This window comes from Semicossyphus pulcher, unplaced genomic scaffold (assembly GCF_022749685.1).
Source record: "Semicossyphus pulcher isolate SPU_LCO1_2020_fin unplaced genomic scaffold, fSemPul1.0.p SCAF_22, whole genome shotgun sequence".
Lineage (NCBI taxonomy): Eukaryota > Metazoa > Chordata > Actinopteri > Labriformes > Labridae > Semicossyphus > Semicossyphus pulcher.
Window position 1 is genome coordinate 6,986,690 of NW_027211696.1, and position 21,344 is coordinate 7,008,033.

Genomic DNA, 21,344 nt, shown 5'->3' on the forward strand with positions numbered 1-21,344 from the left:
AAGGTCACAAAACTGCACACGCTGGGAGAAAGGCTCATGACTAACTGACTCCAGGATCACCTGAGCACCACAGCCAGCCGGTCAGTCAGTTTCATGGGCACGAAGGATACGTGAGCGAAAGGAAAGCCCCTTAGTATTTGTATTCACAAACACTTGTTAGGTAAAGAAAAGAAAAGGAGAGTGTTTTGTATTTAAGTATGTCAAGGTCAAGTAAGGTGATTTTTGGATATCAGGTTATCGCTCATCCTCATACATTATCAGTTTCCTCATAGATGGTGTAAAGACTACATTTCTTTTCAGGTTCCCTAAAGTAGTTATGACCTGTACCTGTAAATATAGCTGTGTTGTAGGTGATAATTACCATATAAAGAGCATGTACTATCTAAGGTTACACACTTTACAAATAATGGACATCTGTTTTTACACATATTGTTTATTGTACATTAATGTAAAATTCTGTAGGGTTTCAGAGTTTACGAACAGATTCTATTTTTGTATTATCACGTAGATATTCCAATATTTCATTCCTTCCAGTCACTTACCATTCACAAATGAGAGTCTGTTTACCTTAACTGCAGAGAGCCAAAGGCAGAGGATAAGCTTAAGACTGCTGCAGGAAAAGATGCATTCATGTAGACAGGCGATGAAAGGCGAGAAATCTATCTTCACTTCCTGCAAATAAGCCTGTAGCTGCTTCCTCATGATGCCTTCATACTGTAAATATGTCTGGACGTGTAGCATAGCTTTGAAGCATAATGTGGTTGCAACTCCTCTAACAGCCCGAGCACTTTCGAGGGCTAAACTCCAGTTCTGAGGCCAGCGTCATGTTTTAAGGGCAATGATAGGATTAAATGTATATGTTTTTTTTCTTTTTAAAATAATATTTTTTAGCTTTTGCCTTTTTTTAGGGTAGCTGAAGAGAGACAGGAAATATGGGAAGTAGAGAGTGGGTGATGACATGCACAAAATGATCTAAAGACCGGGAGTCGAGCCCGCAATCAGTGTGTCGAGGACTGTAGCCTGCTCTACAAATAAAAAATATATATATATAGTTAACTATGATGTGTTCAATTGAAATGTCAAGACAACGGACCTGAAAGCTGGACTGTGTCAACTGTGCAAATCACAAGCTCATCAGGCATCTGCAGAAACAATTGCTGCAGATAGATTGAAGGGCAAAAACAGCTTCTTGTAATGACTTGTACATATTCCCCTTCCTCCCTGTAAATATAAATACATATTTTTCTAGTTGCATATAGATGCTTATGTTTTAAATTGTAAATTAAAATTATTTGTAAGCAGAGTCAAGTAATTCTTTTATTCCCTTAAATGCCTAAAATGTTTTTTTTATCATGCTAAAAAAGAGAGATGTATCAGAGTTGGCCATGTCATTTTAGGCAATAAATGTATCTTAATATGCTTTGCATGTACCCATTAACATTTTAAATAGACTTAATCAACTTATAATCGGTATTTTAAAGTTTTCCCCTTCATGTGTACAATGTTGACCCAAATAAAGCAAATGTATTTTTTATAAAAAGGTAACTGTGAATGCATATCCTGTGTTACTGAAAGATGCCTGTTACTTTCTAACTTTGTTACTTATTGTTTGGTAACTCACTATTATCCATTTTCATAGACAAATCAATGGCTCAACAAAAAGACACTTGTAAATTCACATGAAGCAACACTAAAAACCTTACCTGCAGTCATTTCACAAACATAATGTAATACTATCTGCTACATAAGGCATCAATACGTTCTTAATCAAGGTAACAAAATTACACAACACACAAGAGTATTGGGGGGACGCTTCTGTCCACACTGCACTTTCTACTACTGCTGCCTGACCCTAATCCTGGGATTGCTGCTGAACTAGGCCAGGATTACAACCATGCTCTTTCCCCAGGCTCAGCTCCTATTGAAGGACAGGTACACAACACACACACACAAGCCACTTAGAGCAGTGTATTCTGTCTTTGCATTGAATGGATATAACAAACTACACCGAACTTGAAAGCACAAGAACACAAATAATACAAGAACACTTAGATTATTACATGAAAAATAATAATTTTTATTTAGTTTGGAACATAATGACTCAGGTCCAGGGATTTATTTGAGGATGGTGTCAGAATTTGCTGCAGAGAGAAGAGAGAGGAAGAGAGAACAAGATGATGTCAAAATGCGTGACGCCTCTTTAGAAAAGTAACAATAAAAGTCGTGTTTGTGTGACAGATAGGAAGAGAGTGTGTGGTCCTATGATACCTTCAGAGAGCTGTTTGTAGATGCGCTCCTGCTCCTCTCTGAGCTTCTTCTCAGCTTCCTCAACCTTCCTCTCCTCCTCAGCAATGGGCTTTAGGTAATCTGAACATGAATAAAGACACAACCAGGCATTATTTCAAGACATACACTGAACTTTTTATTGTTTTACCTTTATATAGTAAGAAATGACAACCAAGATGTAGAAACAGATAGAAATAAGTAGATTACCCAATTGATATATACTTTATGGATCAGAACAAGCCTATGTCAGCCATTCAACCAAAGAATAACATTACACTAGGAAACACCATAATGTAACAAGAAATGTTACAGAACACAAGGCAAAAGTTAATAACTTTTCATTTCGTTTGGTTATTTATGCAAGGACAGTTTACGTGTTCTATATGCATTTCTGTGGATAAGAAGCAATATTTAACAAATTGACTGGCATCGATGTATGCTTATGGGACATTAAAAATAGAGTGAGGGTTAGATTTTCAAACACGCAGCAGAGTAACAGCTATAGCTTGTGCAACTAAAAACTGGTGCCATTATATCCATGCCAGCAAGAGCATGACAAGCAGATATACATCAGCTGCCTGTTATTACTGTTGTAATTCACTGTTATTCACATTTTAAAAACAATACTGTTAAAACCTAATAATATGCTTATTTTATAGACCCCTCAAAATTTCGGGGATCTCTGTTGAACTTTTTGTGTAAGCAATAACAGTATGACAGTAAGCAATCATGTGTAAAGTACAACTGACATTGAAATTATTGCCCTTGAAGTTTGGATATTGTGACAGATTATCTTGGTAGCGCGTGCGCAGACATGGACTTACCAAACCTCTGCTTGCCATAGAACACGCCGAGCAGCAGGGCAGACCACCTGGCCGTCTGAAATAATAGTGATTTCATCTTGTTATCTAGTGAAACTATGAATTACAAGCTAATAGAGTGAACTGGGACACGTCAGTAAGATTAGCTGTTGATAACATTATTTTTTTTACAAGTGAACACATACAAAACTATAATTCGTGACAGGGCGAAGTCCACTCTGTCTGTGAACCATCTGAAGTGAGTAGCGTAAGCTAGCTAGCTAGTTGTTGACATGTCACACTGGAATCAATGAAGCGCTACAGCGAACATAGATAATCAGGAACTTTATTAGACAATCTTTAAGATTATCCTGAGTCTATAGCTGCTTTAGCGGAGTAATGTTCCCCTGTGACATTACAGCCTCTCAATGTCATTGCAAACATTAGCTAACATGCTACTAGAACAGCTAACCTTAGCGGCCAGTTCGCCAACGTCTAAAGAGGAAATGTGATCTTTCTAAATTAATTTATTCCCACCAAGTCTACAAAATCACACATTTAACAAACTCAAGGTAAATACTTTGTATTATTACCTTGATGAGCGGCGACACTGCGACAGGGGGAACCATGGTGAAGAGCGGAAGTAATTGCTGTCCAGGGCGGAAGTGACGTTTGGTTTCTCCTTTTTCTAAACATAAGAGGGAAAACCAATGTAGCTAATTTTTCTTAGCTAGTTTCAATGTTAGTGTTGAATTTCAGCGTTCTGTTTTGTTTCTGACTTTAAGAATGGACTAACCAACTTCACAAGGTAATGGTGCCTCAATAAAGTTACCAAATAAATGTTAACTTAGCAAAAAGAGCCTATAAAGTTACTGAAATCAAGTTTCGCCCATGCTATACACACACTACTCATATTTGTTTTGTTCACAAAAATATTCACAATTCTCATGTTTCAGGGGATATAACTTATTTAGTTTTACCACATGAAATAATTGAATATACTCTTAAAATGTATTGTATACATATTTCTAGAAAAGGAAAATATAAATGACTAAAGGAAGATCTCAAATGGAATATAATGAGACCTACACCATACAAAATTTGTCTTCGCAGAAGAATTAATCCTATTCTTATTTAAGACATGTATATATATGAAAGCAATGACGGTCTACTGCTAGACAATTTAATGCCACTGGAAGCAGGTAACCTGAGCAAAAAAGTTAAAAACTTCAACTTCCAATCATAATCCCTGTTCTAAGTTTCCTTTATTGCAGTTCCTGATGACTGCCACTAGATGCTGCTCACTCCCTTCTTTTGCCAAAAAACTGAACAGACAAAGTTATGCTTTCGGAGTTGCAGTTTCTTTGTTGCAGAATTTTTGACTTGCTAAGAAAGCCATTTAAAATGGTCATCGTTTAGCTGCACGCACATCGTACAACTGCAGTCACGTCACTTAAGCATGAAACAGGAGCGGATATTGTCTTACTTTAGCAACAAAAATATGTAGAGAAAAACCAAGCTTGGTTTTTAAGAAAACATGTTAAAAAATAGAGGCAAAGACAGCAGAGTTGGTTTGGAGACCTGTTTAAATTTCAGTTAGCCTTACAGAGCAATATAATATACATACAGTATCATATAATATACATTCATCAAAAAATAGCAAGTAATGTTTATTTAAACATGTTGCCATCTTAAAATTGCAAAACACAGTAGTAGCAATGAGAACAGACTTATATATAGAGACTTTCATAACGTCTAAATGAGAAGAAAAAAACGTGCAAATACTGTTCTAAATTTGTCCCTCTTTAATGACATTATCACCACATTAATAAGTTTTTCTGTTGTTTTGAAGCACATTTTAAAAGATTACATTTTTAAGATGAAACAGAGCATCTTCCATGTGCCCAATTTATTTAGCAAATTTAAATTTAGATGAATAAATATGAAGTAAAAATTCAAATTACTATTGAATTTGATTTTCAGGCTAACCAAAAGAAGCTCGCAATGTGTATCACCAATTAACATAATAAATAACATCAACATTTCAGGGTGCAAAAGTAAACCCGATGCAGGCTGGTTATTCAGTCGTTGTCATAGATGCAATCTGAAAAAAAAAAAACACATTAAAAAGATTATTCATATTATAAATAGTCATTAAGATATCTATAAATTATATATTTATATAAAATTGTGACTAATTAGTTGAAAAAACGTACCATCTCCAATATCATCGTAGATGTCACCATCTCTGTAAAGGAGAATGAAACAGTCAGTACAGACAGTCGCTCATCATTTATGTGTGTGTGAATGTGTGGTTGTTTCTGTTACTTACTCCGTGTCAATGTGGCTGGTCGAAACATAACCAACTGAAAAAATACAGATAAACATTAAAGACTAGAATGGTCTTATTTTGTGGCGCAAAAATAACAGTTGATTAGGGAACTTGAATTCAAGTATTGATTCGTTTCCTTAACAACAAGCTGCAGATACTCACACTTGCCCTCCTCGTTCCGACAGATCAGCTTGTTGTCCACGGCTTTAACAATGACGTCAAGTTTCTCCCCTGCTTTCACCTGAAGGTCTTTCCCACCCCACTTCTTATTATTCAGTGTTGGGATGATGTTCACCTGGTACAGCACCTGGATCTCCCCCTCGTACTGGAAGAGATTTAAAAATGACATCACTTTTATTGGGTTTGTAACTTTGAATACATTTTTATTTTACGTTCTTGATCACTTTGATATTTAATTGGATCATTACAGTCAGTATCCCAGTAAATTTAAATTAAAAGATTGTTTTTGTTGTTATTGCAGTATTCATAGTACACACTTTGAGATGTAGGTAATATAATGAGAGAGCGGATTAATTAACATGATTAAAAACTTAATAGAGAAACAAACTTTAAACTTTTTCCTGAAGTCCTTCTCCTCTTTCTCAAACTTTTTCTGCTTCTTTGAGTCCATGTCTTCGGTCTTGCTTTTGCCTTTCAGAGTTGGAAGGCTGGACAGCAAAAAAAAACAAAAAACAACTTTAGTAAAATATTTTCTTAATTACTTGGGGTATTTCCTCTTACAGTTTTGCAAATATGCTTAAAAACTTGGATCTTAATGTTTGTGAATCATCTTTAGGTCGTGTTGTTTTCAGATTGATGTAATTGTACCTGCTGATGGGAGGAAGAGGAGGCAAGCTTTGAGAGTCAATGTCATCGTATATCTCTTCATCAATTGCTGCTCCTGGCTGATCTGTTGGCACAACAGGGAAGAAGTCAGGTATATACTGTATATATATATATATATTGCATTTAAAGACTTGCATGCAAAAGGGGACATTAAATCAGACCAGTTGTTACAAAAATATTGTCAGCTACAGGATATAAAGAGGAGGTGTGGAGGGATTTGTGTAATGGCTGATGTAGCAAAAAGGCTAATTTTAATGGTGTTGCCAAGTACCATTTTGAATGGTCCTAAATTATATTTAGACCAGTATAAACATTTCCCCTAACAGATAAAACCCAATGTGTTTTTAGGAAGTGGTATTTAAAGTAAGAATATGTAACTTTTACTGAACACCAGCCACTTTGGCCACAAGTTACAGCAACGGTATGAGAGTTGAAGCTAAAGTGTAGCATAAGGAAATCACGAATGGAGAAAAGACGTGAATAGACTGGACTGGTAAATGGGCCGTACTAATATAGCGCTTTTCTAGTCTTCCGACCACATCCATTCACTCACACACTGATGGCAAAGGCCTAAGTGCCAATCTCCATTCAGGATCTATGCATTTTTACCCGATGGCTACACCTTCTGGAGCAATTTGGGTTTCAGTGTCTTGCCCAAGGACACTTCAACATGTGACTGTAGCTGTCAGGAATCGAACCCCCGACCTTTCGATAGAGAGACGACCGACTCCACCACTGAACCGCAGCAGTGACCTTGTAATGGCAATCTTTGAAAAAAATTGTCAATCAAAAGTTGGCTAACTGACTTCTATTCAATTATAATATGGCCAACAATTTGTGCCTAGCTTAAAGGGCAGTTCCACATTTATTTAGAGTTCTTTAAATAGTAGGTCAGGATATTGAAACCAGCGACTGTATTCATTGCTTTAAATAGAGAAGTGAAAAGAAATCCACCCTGCACATGTTAGTATTTTTAAAGTGAGTGGTACCTGACTTCCCGTCTGCAGTAAACTGGCTGGGTGGAGGCACTCTGGCACAACAGAAGAAAAAACATTTAAAAAGTCACATCATTTATATCATAACAATATAATCAAAGGTAGGTTAATATGATTCAAAGCAGCCCATATTAATATTCATATTCATGAATACCAACACACACATTTAATTAGTAGGCCTATACTTGTTTAAGGGCCCGATCAGACAGGACGCGTTTTGCAGGCATAAAACGCGAGGCGCACCGCACTGCCTTTTTGTGAAAGTAAACACCCGAACAGACAGAGCGCGTTTTAGCAACTGGGGGCGGCTTTTTTCCCCTACTGTTGTTAAGGCAACCACCGAATCATTAGCTGTCATTAACCTAACCGTTACATTGTAAACTGACAGAAGGCTCGCCTCTCTTTTCATCTGATTGGACAATGAGAAAAAACGCCCATGACGTCGGGCGCTTTTCTGCTTTGAGTTGAAGTTTTTTCAAGTCGAGTCGCTCGGAGCGTTTCCTCAAAAACGTGAGGCGCACAGAGCTGAAAAAAGGGAGGCGCTCTGCAAAGCAAAAGGCGTCCCTGTCATTGAAAACAATGACAAAAAAGCCCCCAGCTGCTAAAACGCGTCCCGTCTGATCGGGCCCTAAAGGTGCTTTTTACAGTGTAAGCAGAAGATGCATTAATTTTCTGATTAAGTCAACATTCATAGATCAATTACAGACATGCAAATGACTTGACAAAATTAGTAAAATCACAATTAATCTGCACTTAGAATTGAATCTGCAAATCCACATCCCGCAGTGTGACTCAGTAAGAGGGAAATTGGTTGCCCTGGTCTCAGGAGCAAATCAGCATTCAGAAGCAACTTAATCTGCGAGGAATTGTTAAGAGGGGAGTGGTGATGGAAAGATTAGTGATTAACAGTGGACAGTAGATCTGTGATCAGTCTTACTACTGAGTGTATTTTACACTTTAGTGCTGACTGGACGTCTGCTCCGGTCGAACATCCGCAGGAAGCCAAGAGGCTTCGTAGGAGAAGTCCTGGGATCCAGAGGACTAGAGAGCCAACCGAGGATTAAAAGACCTGCATTTCTTTTTCTGTATAACTTTTCAATCTTTCAGTATATCTATCTCCAGTTAGCATTAATGGATATGAAACACTCATACTCTATGTAAGTAAGTGTATGGTAATAAATCAGTTCTGACCTGACTTCCAGATGTGGATCCAGAACATCATCATAGATTTCTCCCCCTTCTCCCGGGAGTGGGGGTAGGACAACTACAGGACAAAAGCAAATACATTTTTTAACTGGTGCCATGCCTGTTGTATGTCAATAAAATAACATTCACATTAACTGACTACAAAGATTGTAACTGAATATAATGAATTATTACACGACTGTGTTAAATACTTGATTCTGATTAGTAAATGATGGCATTCCAAGGTCTGTTATTTCTCGATAACAGTTGCTATGAACAACAGACCGTTGCTAGGGATGTGGCACTAATCGCACAATCCGGAGGACTAACTGTAATCATATCAATCCTCCGAAAGAAGCCGGTAAATTTGTTTAGCTAACAGCTAGGTTAGCTCATTTTAATGTGAGTAATAACAGCTAGGTTAGCTCATTGTAATGTGAGTAATAACAGCTAGGTTAGCTCATTGTAATGTGAGTAATAACAGGTAGCTTAGCTCATTTACAGAAAGCTACATAGCTCTCACTATGAGTGTAACAGACTATTTTTAAACGGAAAACTGTAATATAATCATTTTTAAATTAATAAAATAATTTGAAAATCAATAACTTGTGTCGTAAATAGTCGTGTAATAATGATAAATGTTTAGTGAGGAGGTTGTTATAGCGGAAAGGAACCCCAACAGGATGAGCAGGACCCCCTGAAGCGATGCGGAGGGGTCTTGTCTCATCCTGCTAACTATACATTATCCCTTACATAAATCATGTTATTGTAAGATTTAAGCATACCTCCTGGTCCTTTGTGCCCACTGTAGAGAGAGAAGAATGATACAAACAAATAAGAAGTTAGTTAACTTAAATGTCTCACATGGAAAAGTTTTACCGTAGGTTAATAATGTCCCAAAGTGAAAGTACTTTTTTTTTCAACTAACAATGTTACATGAATGGCTGTTGGATCATTTTAACTATGTGTTATGTATTGCATATAAGTGAGTCATGGTACATACAAGTTGCAAATGGGCTGTTATATTTTCAAACAGCTATCAACTCGTCATAAAGAGTTGCGAGTTAAAACATCCAAGGACTTCCTGCTGGTAATCGTGCAAGTAAAGTGAAGTGGTTGGATTGATGACACAATTTGAGTAATTTTAGTTTGCAGAAATCTAACAATGTTTTGGGAAATATTCTTATTCATATAATAATTAAAATCTTAATTGCAACATTTGTTAGTCTGAACTCACTTTCATGGTTACTGCAGTATTGCACCTAACTGTTGTGGACTGAACATATAATTAGACAGTTCTGTTACCTGTTATCAGCCACATCAATGTCATCATACACCTCGGGGTCATAGGCCTGCTGAGCTTTGTGATTCTTCAGACTGTTAAAGTCAATTTCCACTGAAGTCGTCTTCACATAACCAACTGTCAGAGAGCAAAGTGAAACACTGATTTGAATTATTGTCCCTAGCTAGGATTTGTATGTTAATTTTTTCTGTATTTACAGATTGGACCTGGAAAATGTCATTGCAGGAATACAGAAGACAGGAGAATGCCGTCAAGCACAGGCCCAATGAACCACTGAGGCATAAGAATGTGCACTTACTGGATCCATCCTGTGTCCGTCCCAACCATTTCCCCTCTGGGTTGCCCTGGACGCGGATAATGTCCAGGTGGTCTCCCTGCTTCAGAGCAAGGTCGGTCTTACTGCCTCGGCAATCCACACTAGCCTTCCCCTGGTGGATGACCTCCAGGGGACCAACCAGCTAACAAACAACAAACACATATCAACAAAAATAGAGCAACAAAGGACATGGTTGTAACTAAAATAAAGAGCAGACAAGGTGTATTCATTAGTTAGTGGAACACATTTGTGGGATTGCACATGCACTATTCATAATGAATACAACAGGTTTTGGGGAACAGGCAAGTGTTATAAAAAGAGTTTGACATTCACAGATGACTTTCTTGGCAGGAGTTATAGGAGAAGATCAATACCCATCTCATTTCTGTCTATGAGATTTCAACATTGAGCCAGGGTACCGTTAGCTTAGCTTAGCTTAGCATAAAGGCTGTAAGTAGCTGTAACCAGCATGTATAGAAACCAAAGTGTTGAAGTGAAAAAAATTCCTTCTTATAAAATTTTTAATGCTTAGCTTAGCATGAAATATCTTTATGCTAAGCTAAGCTAAGCTAACGTATTGATCTTCTTATCTAACTCTTGGGGAGAAATGTGAAGCTATTCCTTTAAGGTTCTTTTGCATGTTAACCTGGGAGTTTTAGCCTTTTTCACTCACTTTGAATTTCTTTCTTGTATCTTGTTCCTTCTTCTCACGTTCCTTCTGCTCCTTCTTTTCAGCCTCCAGTCGTTTTTTCTCCTCCTTCTCGTCTTTTTCTTTCACCTTTTCTTGTTTATGTTCAGCCGCTTCCCTTTTTATATCAAGAGACAGAGCACCAGAGGACAATAGAGAGATTACAAAACTTAAATGCCGTGAAAGAGTGAAAAATATTTGTGCTTTAACTAACTATTTATATATTTTGATAACAGCATTTATCACTGTATCAAGTTAACACTTCACAAGACGGGGTTTCTAATAATACAAGCCCAAACATTAATAGACAATACAAAACACATTAAAAGTACTTCAACTAATCCCCAGTGTGTACATTTCTTATTTCCACTCTAAAGCGGTTTCATTTTGAGTCTTTAAGGACCCCTAACTGAATAATTAAACAGAAAAAAGATTTTTCTGCTTCTCTTTTTGCATCCATAAAAAGTGTCTCACTCCCTGGTGAGATTAAATGACTTCTTGTAGTGTTGCAAAACAACCACCAGAGAGCGGTGTTAGTAAAGTCAGACATGCATGCAGCTAAATTCGTTTTAAAATCAGCAGACATAAATATAAAAATGTACCTAAATATGGAATAAAGCACTAGTCCAGTCAAGCACAAATGATTTCAAATCTAAACCAGATTTAAAGATAGAATCAGTGGTGAGGTGTGGGATGTACATGTACAGGTTTATTGAAGGATGCTCTCTTACCATCGCTCATCAAGATCCTCATACATCTCTCCGTCATCACTATCACTCTCCACCTGGGCCAGGGAAGACATTAATCAAAGCAACATAAAAACTAGATTTGCTTTAAAAATCATCGATGAAGCTTAGTTCGTACATGTACTGAACACCTCTAGCGTCTATATGAGTGTATGTTCTTCTGTGTGTGAATCTGCACATGGAGCATCCTGCAAATGTGTATTTATGTAAGTGAAAGTATTTCAGCATGTCTCACCTTTGCCCTCTGACTCGGGTGAGCTAAAGAGAGACATAAATCAGCATTACAAGAGAATTTGACCCTTTTAGAGTGGCTATGATATTTACGTGTAGTTCAAACTTGCAGTCTTTGTCAAAAATCAAAAGTATAAAACCACCTTAAACTAACAAGTTGGTTACAGTAAGAGTATACGCTATATAGATATAAAATAGTGACTGTGTCTGAACCTGTGGATGGTGGTAGAGGAGGACGGCTGAATTCATCCACATCATCGTAGCACTCATCTTGCTGCACCCTGAAAAAGCAAAGTCAGGATTCACCTTTGATTTACTGGAGCAGCTTAGTCGGGAAACATACATCATTTGTGTGAACGTGTGACCTACATGGATCCAGGGTGTCGTGGAGGCAGGCTAGGAACTGAAGGCTGTGGGGGTGGAGTTGGGGTCACATGGTTGCTGTTGTTACTGGGGTGAGAGGTCAGAGGGGCTTGGATGAGGGGATTCTTAAGCGGGCCGGGACCTGTAACAAAAACACACAGTGGTAATCAGCGTGTGTGTATTTATGTATATGTAGAGACAAATAGATCAATAGATAAGTTTCTTTATAAAGGGAACGGGTTTGGTTGCCCACTGTTTTTACTGTTGTAGAATAATACTGTTTTAACTATGTTGTATACTGTATATTTTATATTAAATATTACTTAAAGCATAATAATTATATTGTATATATATATATATGTATATTGTATATTGTATTATGCCCATTTCAAGTAGCTTAGCATCATTTACAGTCTAAAAGTTTTTTTCTTGCAGGCCCTCATACAGCCTTGGCCTGAAACGACTCATGGTGCGTTCCATTTGTACTCGGAAGTCGGAATTTCTGAGTTCCCAGTCCGAAATTTCAACTGGAATGCCCCCTGAGGTCAGAAAGTCGGAGGAACCTCACCAACCCCAACCTCATTATCAAAGACGGCTGCTCTGTGCATCAACAGTAAATGAAAGCTGTAGTATTAACTGTTTATTATCACTTCTGTCTTATTAGTGTCTCATTAAATCAGTCGTACTCACAGTACTGTCCAGCTTCTATCTGTGGACATGTTGTTATGGTGTTTGTATGTGCAAAATACAGCATAATGCGTTGTTATCCACTGGTATTGCTAACAATGGCTAACCTGCCTAGAGCGATCCGCGCATCAACAGTCAAAACTGTAGTAATATAGCTAGTGTTTATTAGCCCTTCTGTCTTATTTGTGTCTCATTGACTCAGTCGTACACACAGTACTGTACTAATGTTGTGGACCTCATATTTGTTCTGTAGTTGCCTGTATTCCAAGAGAGCAAGCACAACTGTTTTACTGGAGGCGTTCATCTTGGTTTTCCGACTTGAACGCGGTCAACTCGGGGGAGACGTCATTCCCAGTTCCGAGGTAAATGGAACGCACCATCAGTCAGCTCTGTCCCTTTAAGAAACCCACCCCTACAAGCCCGCTTTCTTCTGATTGGCCAGCTCTTCGAAGCCTGCTGTGTGGAAAAAACTGTCTAAAACCTGGCGTTCACAGCAGCCTGCAGACCGAGCTGAGAAACCTGGGGATTACTCCAACATACTTTTACCTACAGATTTGAAACTTCACCCACGTTTAGTCTGGACATCCAACATTGTAACTTTATATATATATGTCTTAAAATGTGAAACAGCATAATATCCCCTCTTTAAGAAAACTCAGAAAGGTAACTGAGTAAAAAGTAGAACATGTCCCTTTTTATTGCTGTCGAATGATACAATAAAGTAGCACAAGACGAAAGCCAAGTACCTCAAAATTTTACACGGCTTATTCAATGAAACTTTAAAAACGTATTAGTATTTGTCCTCATTTATTTTTCAGGGCAAAATAAGAATAGGGATAGCACAGCGCATCAAACCTAAATTTGCGACACTGGCTTGTAGAGGGAAACAAATAGCAGATCAGCAGATCACAAGTGTGGTCCTCATAATCAAATAAAGCACCCAAAATGTTACATTTTGTTCACATTCACCACCTTCTTCCAATAAATGGAAATGAATTCAGATCAGCTCTGCGTCTAAAAACAGAGCCTCTCACTGAAAACTCTCCCTGTTTGCTGACACTCACTTCCCCATGTGGTGAAACGCACTCAGCTGTCAGAGCGCAGAGCGAACGAGGGGGGTGAGAAAGGAGAAACTGGACAGAGGAACTTAGACTGGAGGAAATAGAGGAACCAAGTGTGTTTTTCTAACTTTGCACTTTAATCTAAATAACTGTAAAAGATCATCTTTGTAACTTGAACCAATTTATGTACGGAATGTACAAAATGTAAATTGAGATAAACATATTTTAGACTGGTATGAATAAGTGTACTTTTAATGCCATCAAGCTCAAGGGGAAGTAACCCAAAAGTAAACTCAACGACTGCAAGCGGCAACTGCATTGTCACTGTGACCACAGTGGCTTATGAAACAACTCTTTTTCACACCTCTGATGTGCTTTCACACAAAATAGCCCTGGTCGTGATCAAGAGAAACCCCTTCACCAGACATGTCCTCATTTTCAGCTCAGAGCGAGTGTAGACTATATAAAATGTTGTTTCTTGTTTATGTGGAAAAAAGGATGCTATGGCATGTTATGTAGTGTTGAATTTGCAGTATTTGTTGCACACTGATTGGGAACAGGGGAACATAGATATATCATAACAAATGGAAAACAAAAGATGTCAATGCAGCCAGAAATAGTGGAAGTATTTCTGCCTGCAGGGCCACACGTGTTTCTCTGCTGGCTGCCAGACTTTCACTTCTAAAGCTCCCTGTCTCACTCCATTTTTTCTTAGTTTGCGAGTAAAGTCCTTTGTTTTACAGAATGTGTTAGAAAGACAGGATTTGTATGATTTGATTATTGTTTTTTTGAAACCATTACACTACTTTTATTTTGAAAAGCTGTTGTGTTTGATACATGTGATAATCTCGAAGATTTTCATGTAAATAAATGTCTGTTAAATCACTATCTATCGCTGAATGTGTTAACACAATGGTGACCGAGCCTATGACCCACTGATGAAAGCCTTTGCATTTGCAGTATATAGTATTATTACAGACTGGGTGTCTGTGCCGTCTTTCACGGAAAAAATCACAAGCAGCGCCCAGTTAGTGACGTGTTTTCCATCACCCAGCAGTGGTGTGTCTCCCAGAGAGGGTAGGCGGAGCTAAGCGGCTGCTTGTCCGGTCTCTGCAAGTGTTGCGAGTAAACAGTAATCAACTACGGCTGAACAAACAAAGAAAAGATCGATGACTACAGATACAACTTCAAAAATAACAAATTTGATGCTCAGATGAAGGCAAACGTCACACATGCAACACTGTCTGGATATCTGGCAAGTGTGGTCCTGCAATTACTGTTAATCACCATAGGTGCCGCCAAAGAGAACCAACCTGAGATCTTCGAGATAACAACTTTAAGTGAGTCATGCTTCATTATACTTCTCTGCATCTCCTTTTGCACCACAGACAAATAAAATATCAAAGAAAACATTACACATTCTGTAGCTATCACTTTAAAAATACTGAGTCAATATTTGTCAAATTATAAGGCCCAAACTTCCAATTCTTCGAGGAATGGTTTCAATTTGAACTTGTATGTTTATTAGAATTAGTCCGGCAATACCAACATAGGAACTATCCTTTCAGACTGCTTATCTATGCTGCTTATCCTGTTCAGGGTCGTGGGGGTGCTGGAGCCAATCCCAGCTGTCATTGGGTGAGAGGCGAGGTACACACTGGACTGGTTGCCACTCAGTCACAGGGCTGACACATAGAGACAGACATTGACACTCACATTCACACATACGGGCAATTTAGTCAGTAAACAACAAAACAAAGGCCAATTCGTCCGAACTGGGGTTTTCGAACTAGGAACTTTCTAGCTGTGAGGCGACAGCACTAACCACTGCACCACTGTGCACCCCAATTCAGGAACTACCAAAAGGAAATATTTGAAGAGTGGGTAAAAAATAGACAGAAAAATTTGCAAAGTGTTACCTTTAACAGTGTTTTTTACCACCTACCAGAGCAAAAGTAGGCCCTAAAAGTGTGATCACACATCTTTAAGACACAAAGTGTTAAGATGTTAGCGTTTTAGTGTTGTTAATGTAAGTCCAACTCACCATCATCCGAGGCCTCAGCACCTCTTTTAAAGTTCTCCAGGTTGACTCTGGGAGGTCGGTTAGGCTTGGCAGGAGGCGGGCCCAAAGCAAATATGTTTGTGAGGGGGTTACGCTTGGGGCCTGAAGTAGCATCACCGTTTACTTTGCTAGTCTGAGGCAAGGTCTTTGGCGGCTTTTTAATGCTGGGTTTCTTATTGGTTGGAGGTTTGGGAGGAGGGGTGGAGTTAGTGGCAGTGAGCGGCGTCTTCTTGACATCTGTTTTCACGTCGCCATCTGACGGCTCAGTCTTCTCCTTGTTGAACAAATTCTGAGCGTTCCTAAAGTTGGACTGGGGCTTCACTGCAGGGGAAGGTTTGTTTGTGGGGTCCGTGTTAGCTCCCGCCATCTCTTCATTCTGCTGCCGTAGTTTTGCAATGCTGCTGCTCGGCTTTTGCTGTAAAGGAAATTTGGGTGGTGTGGAGGCGGTTACAACTCCACCAGTTGAGGCGGTTACACCTCCACCACTGTCTTCTTTCACCCAGCTGGGCTTGGAGGCGGCTGCCAGAGAGGGTTTTGAAAAGGCCGGTTTGGAGTCGGACAGCGTGTGGCTGAGGGAAGGCTTGTTGAAAGGCGACTTCTGTACGGGGCCTTTATTTTCAGAAGCCTGTGAAAGATGCGGCTTGAACCCGCCCTGCTGTTTATTCATGAAAGGTTTGTTGGTGTTGGTGTCGTCCTGGGTAGATTCAAACCTGCTAGCCAGGGCTTTGGCTTTGTTTGGCTCACGTGCGTCTGTGTCACTTTTACTTGATACTGTACTTTTAAGATAAGCAGGAGGCTTTGAGGGAACATTGATTGCACTGCCTGAGAGGCTCTCTAACACAGGCTTCTTCGGCTGTATGGTCGTGCCAGAGGAGAAGGTGGAGTGCAGGGGTTGTTTGGGGTGTACAGCCGGTGGGGAAGTAGTCTCGTCGGTGCTCGCTTCGCCTGTTTGGAAGCGAGCCATTATGGCCTTTACATCACCTTTGGTATTCTGGGAAGAAAGGGTCAGAAGAAGAGTTAATAATAAAACAGAATTAAAAATAGATTACGGATGTGCTGTGCATGCAGGACTATACAATGACAAAAGAGGAGTAAACAAAAATAACATGCACGCTTCATTAGAGTTACATTATTTCCTAGCAAGGCACCTCCTCCGCCTCCTTTTTATCCAATCAGTGTGACTCCCACTCTCTCTGTGGTTACTTATAATCTGTTTCTTTCTTTTATCTAGAGGCCACTCAGCAACCATTTGAACCACACTCATAGAAGCTACACACACGGTTCGTGGTCCAGTAACGTTAAAGTGTCCTTAAACCCAGCAGCTTTTAACTCATTATTTAACTCAATTTTAAACTGATGCCCCTGTTGACCAAAATAAAAGCATCCCTTCTATAATATTGGTTATTTTGGGTGATGTTACGTACAAGGATGAGAACAGGGAGCCTAACTGAAACCTGCAAAACAAATGTGGTATTTGAAAGAGGAGAGAAGGTTCTGATAAGCAGACGGATACAATTTAAAGGATGCTTCAGAGTAATTTCTAACATGTTAATTATACACCGCTATAAAATAGATATGCATTTTACTACTGAACAAGTGACGGACATATAAAGAGCTTTATTACTTCACATATCACAGTTTCTATGGACTGCCTGGCTAATCGTCGTCATAAACACATTGGTTAATAATGTACCATGTGAACATTTTCCAGCATATGTAAACAAACTTTTCCAAGTATTTGTCACTGAAAGTCTGTCTTATGAACGCTCAAACTGTGCAGACAAACCAAATGTTGTGGTGTTGTCGCAACAAGTTGCGTTCAAAATATGGCCTTAATAGCTATTTTGGTCCGTCATCAGTCAAGCAGCAGTTTCACAAAGTGTCACAACTAACTGACCAAGTAGCAGCCACACCTTTTTTAACAGGGCTGGTTTGACAGGAGTCAGAGACGCCAAACCAGGAAGGCAGATTGTGAGTGGAGATAATGAGTATGAGGACACACGGTCGCAGCTATTTCTACAGCAGAGAAGTATAAGTGAGGGAACACTAATGAAACGAAAAGTACAAATGTACCCTATGACACTAAATGGGAAGTAAAACCACAGTGCACATCTTGTCTAGACTTTCTCACAGTAACACCCCGCTAGAATAGCTTAAATAGCACTAACACTTAGACCAAAATATACAAGAGTTACTGATAGGGTGTTATGCATGATGTTTTCAGGTGATGGAAAAAACAAGTTGAGCTTATTTGTCAGCCTGATATCAAAAACGTTGTTTTGAGGGCTATACCAACCCTTTCACATACAAATTATTACTTGGTATCCAGATAACTGTCTTGGGGTTTTAGAAGAAATGTCCAAATTGATCTTTTACAGCCAAGAAGTTGAAGGAAATCATTGTGGTGTTGGTGAAATATTAAAAAAGATAATCAATCTTTCCTGAATATTAACCAAGTACTTTTAATCGCCTAAACATGACCACAGAAATGGATTTTCATGCTTTTTTGGCTATGATTAGCCTTCGTACAGTAAACTGTTTTCTTTTTTACTTTCTTTGACCAATACCACAGAGTTTTCTTTCCCCTGTATCTCTATTCAAAAATATGGCTAAAACATTTATGCTAGCAGTCCTACATTCAATATGGCTAAAAAATTTATCTTAGCAGTCATACATTCAATATGGCTGAAAACATTTATCTTAGCAGTCATACATTCAATATGGCTGAAAACATTTATGCTAGCAGTCATACATTCAGTATGGCTAAAAAAATGTATGCTAGCAGTCATACATTCAATATGGCTGAAAACATTTATGCTAGCAGTCATACATTCAGTATGGCTGAAAACATTTATCTTAGCAGTCATACATTCAATATGGTTGAAAACATTTATGCTAGCAGTCATACATTCAGTATGGCTAAAAAAATGTATGCTAGCAGTCATACATTCAATATGGCTAAAAACATTTATGCTAGCAGTCATACATTCAGTATGGCTAAAAAAATGTATGCTAGCAGTCATACATTCAATATGGCTGAAAACATTTATGCTAGCCGACATGCATTCAGTATTGCTGAAAACATTTATGCTAGCAGTCATACATTCAATATGGCTGTAAACATCTATACTAGCAGTCATACATTCAATAAGGCTAAAAACATTTATGCTAGCAGTCATACATTCAGTATGGCTGCAAACATTTATGCTAGCAGTCATACATTCAATATGGCTGAAAACATTTATGCTAGCAGTCATACATTCAGTATGGCTGCAAACATTTATGCTAGCAGTCATACATTCAATATGGCTGAAAACATTTATGCTAGCAGTCATACATTCAATATGGCTGAGTCCCAATTCAAGGGCTGCATTCTTTGAAGGACGTATTTGAAGGCTGATTGCGTCAGCGGGGCGCGTTGAATGCTGTCCCATTTTGAAGGCTCCTTTAGGTGAGGCCAAAAAATGCGTCCTCCTGTTTCCGGGCATCGTGTGCATCCTTCGTTGCCCAACATAACACACATAACACACGAGATTCATAACATACCAATTCAAATGAGATGGCAGACTGTTGAGCGGGCGAGGAATACACTTTTAAATGTAAAAGTTTTTGGTTTCATTTGAATATCTAGCGATACAAATGTTAAAAAATAAAAGGGGCATTGAAACAAATGATCTTTAAATTTAAAGATTAAGTAATGTGATGTTAGTTATGTTAGCTAGTTAGACAGCTAGCTCCCTGTTTCTAGGCTTTGTGATGCAAGGGTAAGGGCAGGAACAGTTGGTGAAGCAAATAGGAAATCCTCGGTAGACCAGACCATCTCATTTCGGTTGGGCCTCAGCAGTCTACGCAGGCTACTAAGGATGCAGGCTACGTAGGATACAGCCCCTGATTTAAGACACAGCTAATACATACTGCACATGCTTGCTAGCTACTTGGCTATATTAATGCTATCAGGAGCAGCTGTCTTTGTTTCAAGTTAACCGCCAACTTTTTCTTTTTTCTTTTTGTCTTTAAAAAAGAGCTGGTCATCAATTAATTTTAACACTTAATTGACTTAATTGGACTTGCTTCGTCACATGATTGGTGCTAAAACTAAAGGTATTGTGTGGAGTGTCACTTTCATGGTGCCAGTAATATTGTTACACTGGAGGAAAAAGGAACTATTCCTAACAAGTGACTAAATTTGAAATCAGAAGTAAAGAAACGGAGGAAAGTTCCCTCATCACGCTTGTCTTTCTTAACCGCAGTGAACAAAAAATTGCCTAATACCAGACAGTTGCAATAACTGCTTCTCTAAATATCTGTGCAGTTGCAATTTTGTAAAAACCAAGCCTGGGAAACACCTCTCAGTAATGCAACACAACTCCAAAGACCCCAAACTACAGCAATACAGCTGGCAAATTACTCTCTTTAACCGTTACAACATAAAACGAACATTATTACCTTCATACAGGTCGAGTTTATTGCATTTTTTATTAGTGTAGGCATAGATGATTCAACCCTGGTTACAACCCAATGCTTTAATGCAAGGTGCATTGCTCTGTTGGAGACTGAAATATCAGCCATGGAAGTGTTAATTTAGCGCCGCAAATATGACAAACATTTCCAATGTCCAAGTTGTTATTAAGCACAAGTATATTCTAAATCCAGTGACCCTCTTTTGAAGTAAATGAGAAAAGAAGATGTTCTGGTCAGGGAAAAGAGGAACCATGATTTCTATTTCCAGTGTGATGAAAAGCGGCGGTCAAAGTTGTCTTGCTCAATCTAGTTGACACAAACCTAAAAAACAACAACCCTTATGGTGGCAAAGGTGACATAAGAGCCCTTGCATATCAAACATAATATTAAATTTGACTATATCATAGAACTAACTTAAAGCCCAGAAAACCTCTAAAGTTTCTTTCTTCTGTCTACTTTCTAGTATGATAAGTTCTGTTGAATTCAAGAGTCCTATTAAAATAAAACAGCTGATAGTAATTTACATAGACGAACGACATTGTCAAATAACAACAATCAGTGTCAACTTTGGGGTGTTGTTGCAGATAATTATTTATAATATACATTCACAATAAGGCATACGTTGTGTAAATTGCTTATAACAAAGGTTTCAAATGGCACCTTTCCTTTATCCAATCTTACCAAAGCCCTACAGAGTAAATCTAATGTCTTGAAAGTTATTTTTTGGTTGTACTCACCATACTGAAGACAGCAATCCCAGGACCCTCTGCTATGTCCGACTGGTTGGTGTAGAGTGTGTTTGTTCAGTGTATCAAAGAGCGAAAGGTACCGAGAGGTAGTGAGTGACAAAGTGGCGGAGCATTGAGTGAGTGTGTGTGTGTTTGTATGTGGGGGGATGTATACTCTAGTTCATGAGCGACTTGGCTACTTCCTCTCTTAGTAGTCTGTGTGTTTAATGTGCGTGTGAGTGTAACAGCCTCTG

The 21,344-nt window shown here is 38.6% G+C and overlaps 1 protein-coding gene across 2 annotated transcripts; it reads right to left on the reverse strand.

Annotated features, from left to right (window-relative positions):
* Window positions 1–4,654: 4,654 nt before the first annotated feature.
* Window positions 4,655–21,259, reverse strand: fyb1b (FYN binding protein 1 b). Of its 2 annotated transcripts, XM_069673747.1 has the most exons (19): window positions 21,100–21,259; window positions 15,884–16,892; window positions 12,098–12,233; window positions 11,942–12,009; window positions 11,733–11,755; window positions 11,483–11,535; window positions 10,737–10,869; window positions 10,046–10,205; window positions 9,750–9,864; window positions 9,230–9,249; window positions 8,451–8,523; window positions 8,214–8,300; window positions 7,254–7,294; window positions 6,247–6,328; window positions 5,987–6,086; window positions 5,581–5,743; window positions 5,419–5,452; window positions 5,303–5,334; window positions 4,655–5,190 (listed from the first exon to the last, which is right to left on the reverse strand). In XM_069673747.1, the coding sequence occupies exons 1-19, from the start codon at window positions 21,100–21,102 to the stop codon at window positions 5,168–5,170; spliced, it is 2,355 nt and encodes a 784-aa protein (XP_069529848.1). In that variant the 5' UTR covers window positions 21,103–21,259; the 3' UTR covers window positions 4,655–5,167. The 2 variants fall into 2 exon arrangements, with proteins under 2 accessions (XP_069529848.1, XP_069529849.1); XM_069673748.1 differs by lacking the exon at window positions 8,214–8,300 and having other exon boundaries at window positions 21,100–21,258.
* Window positions 21,260–21,344: the final 85 nt, after the last annotated feature.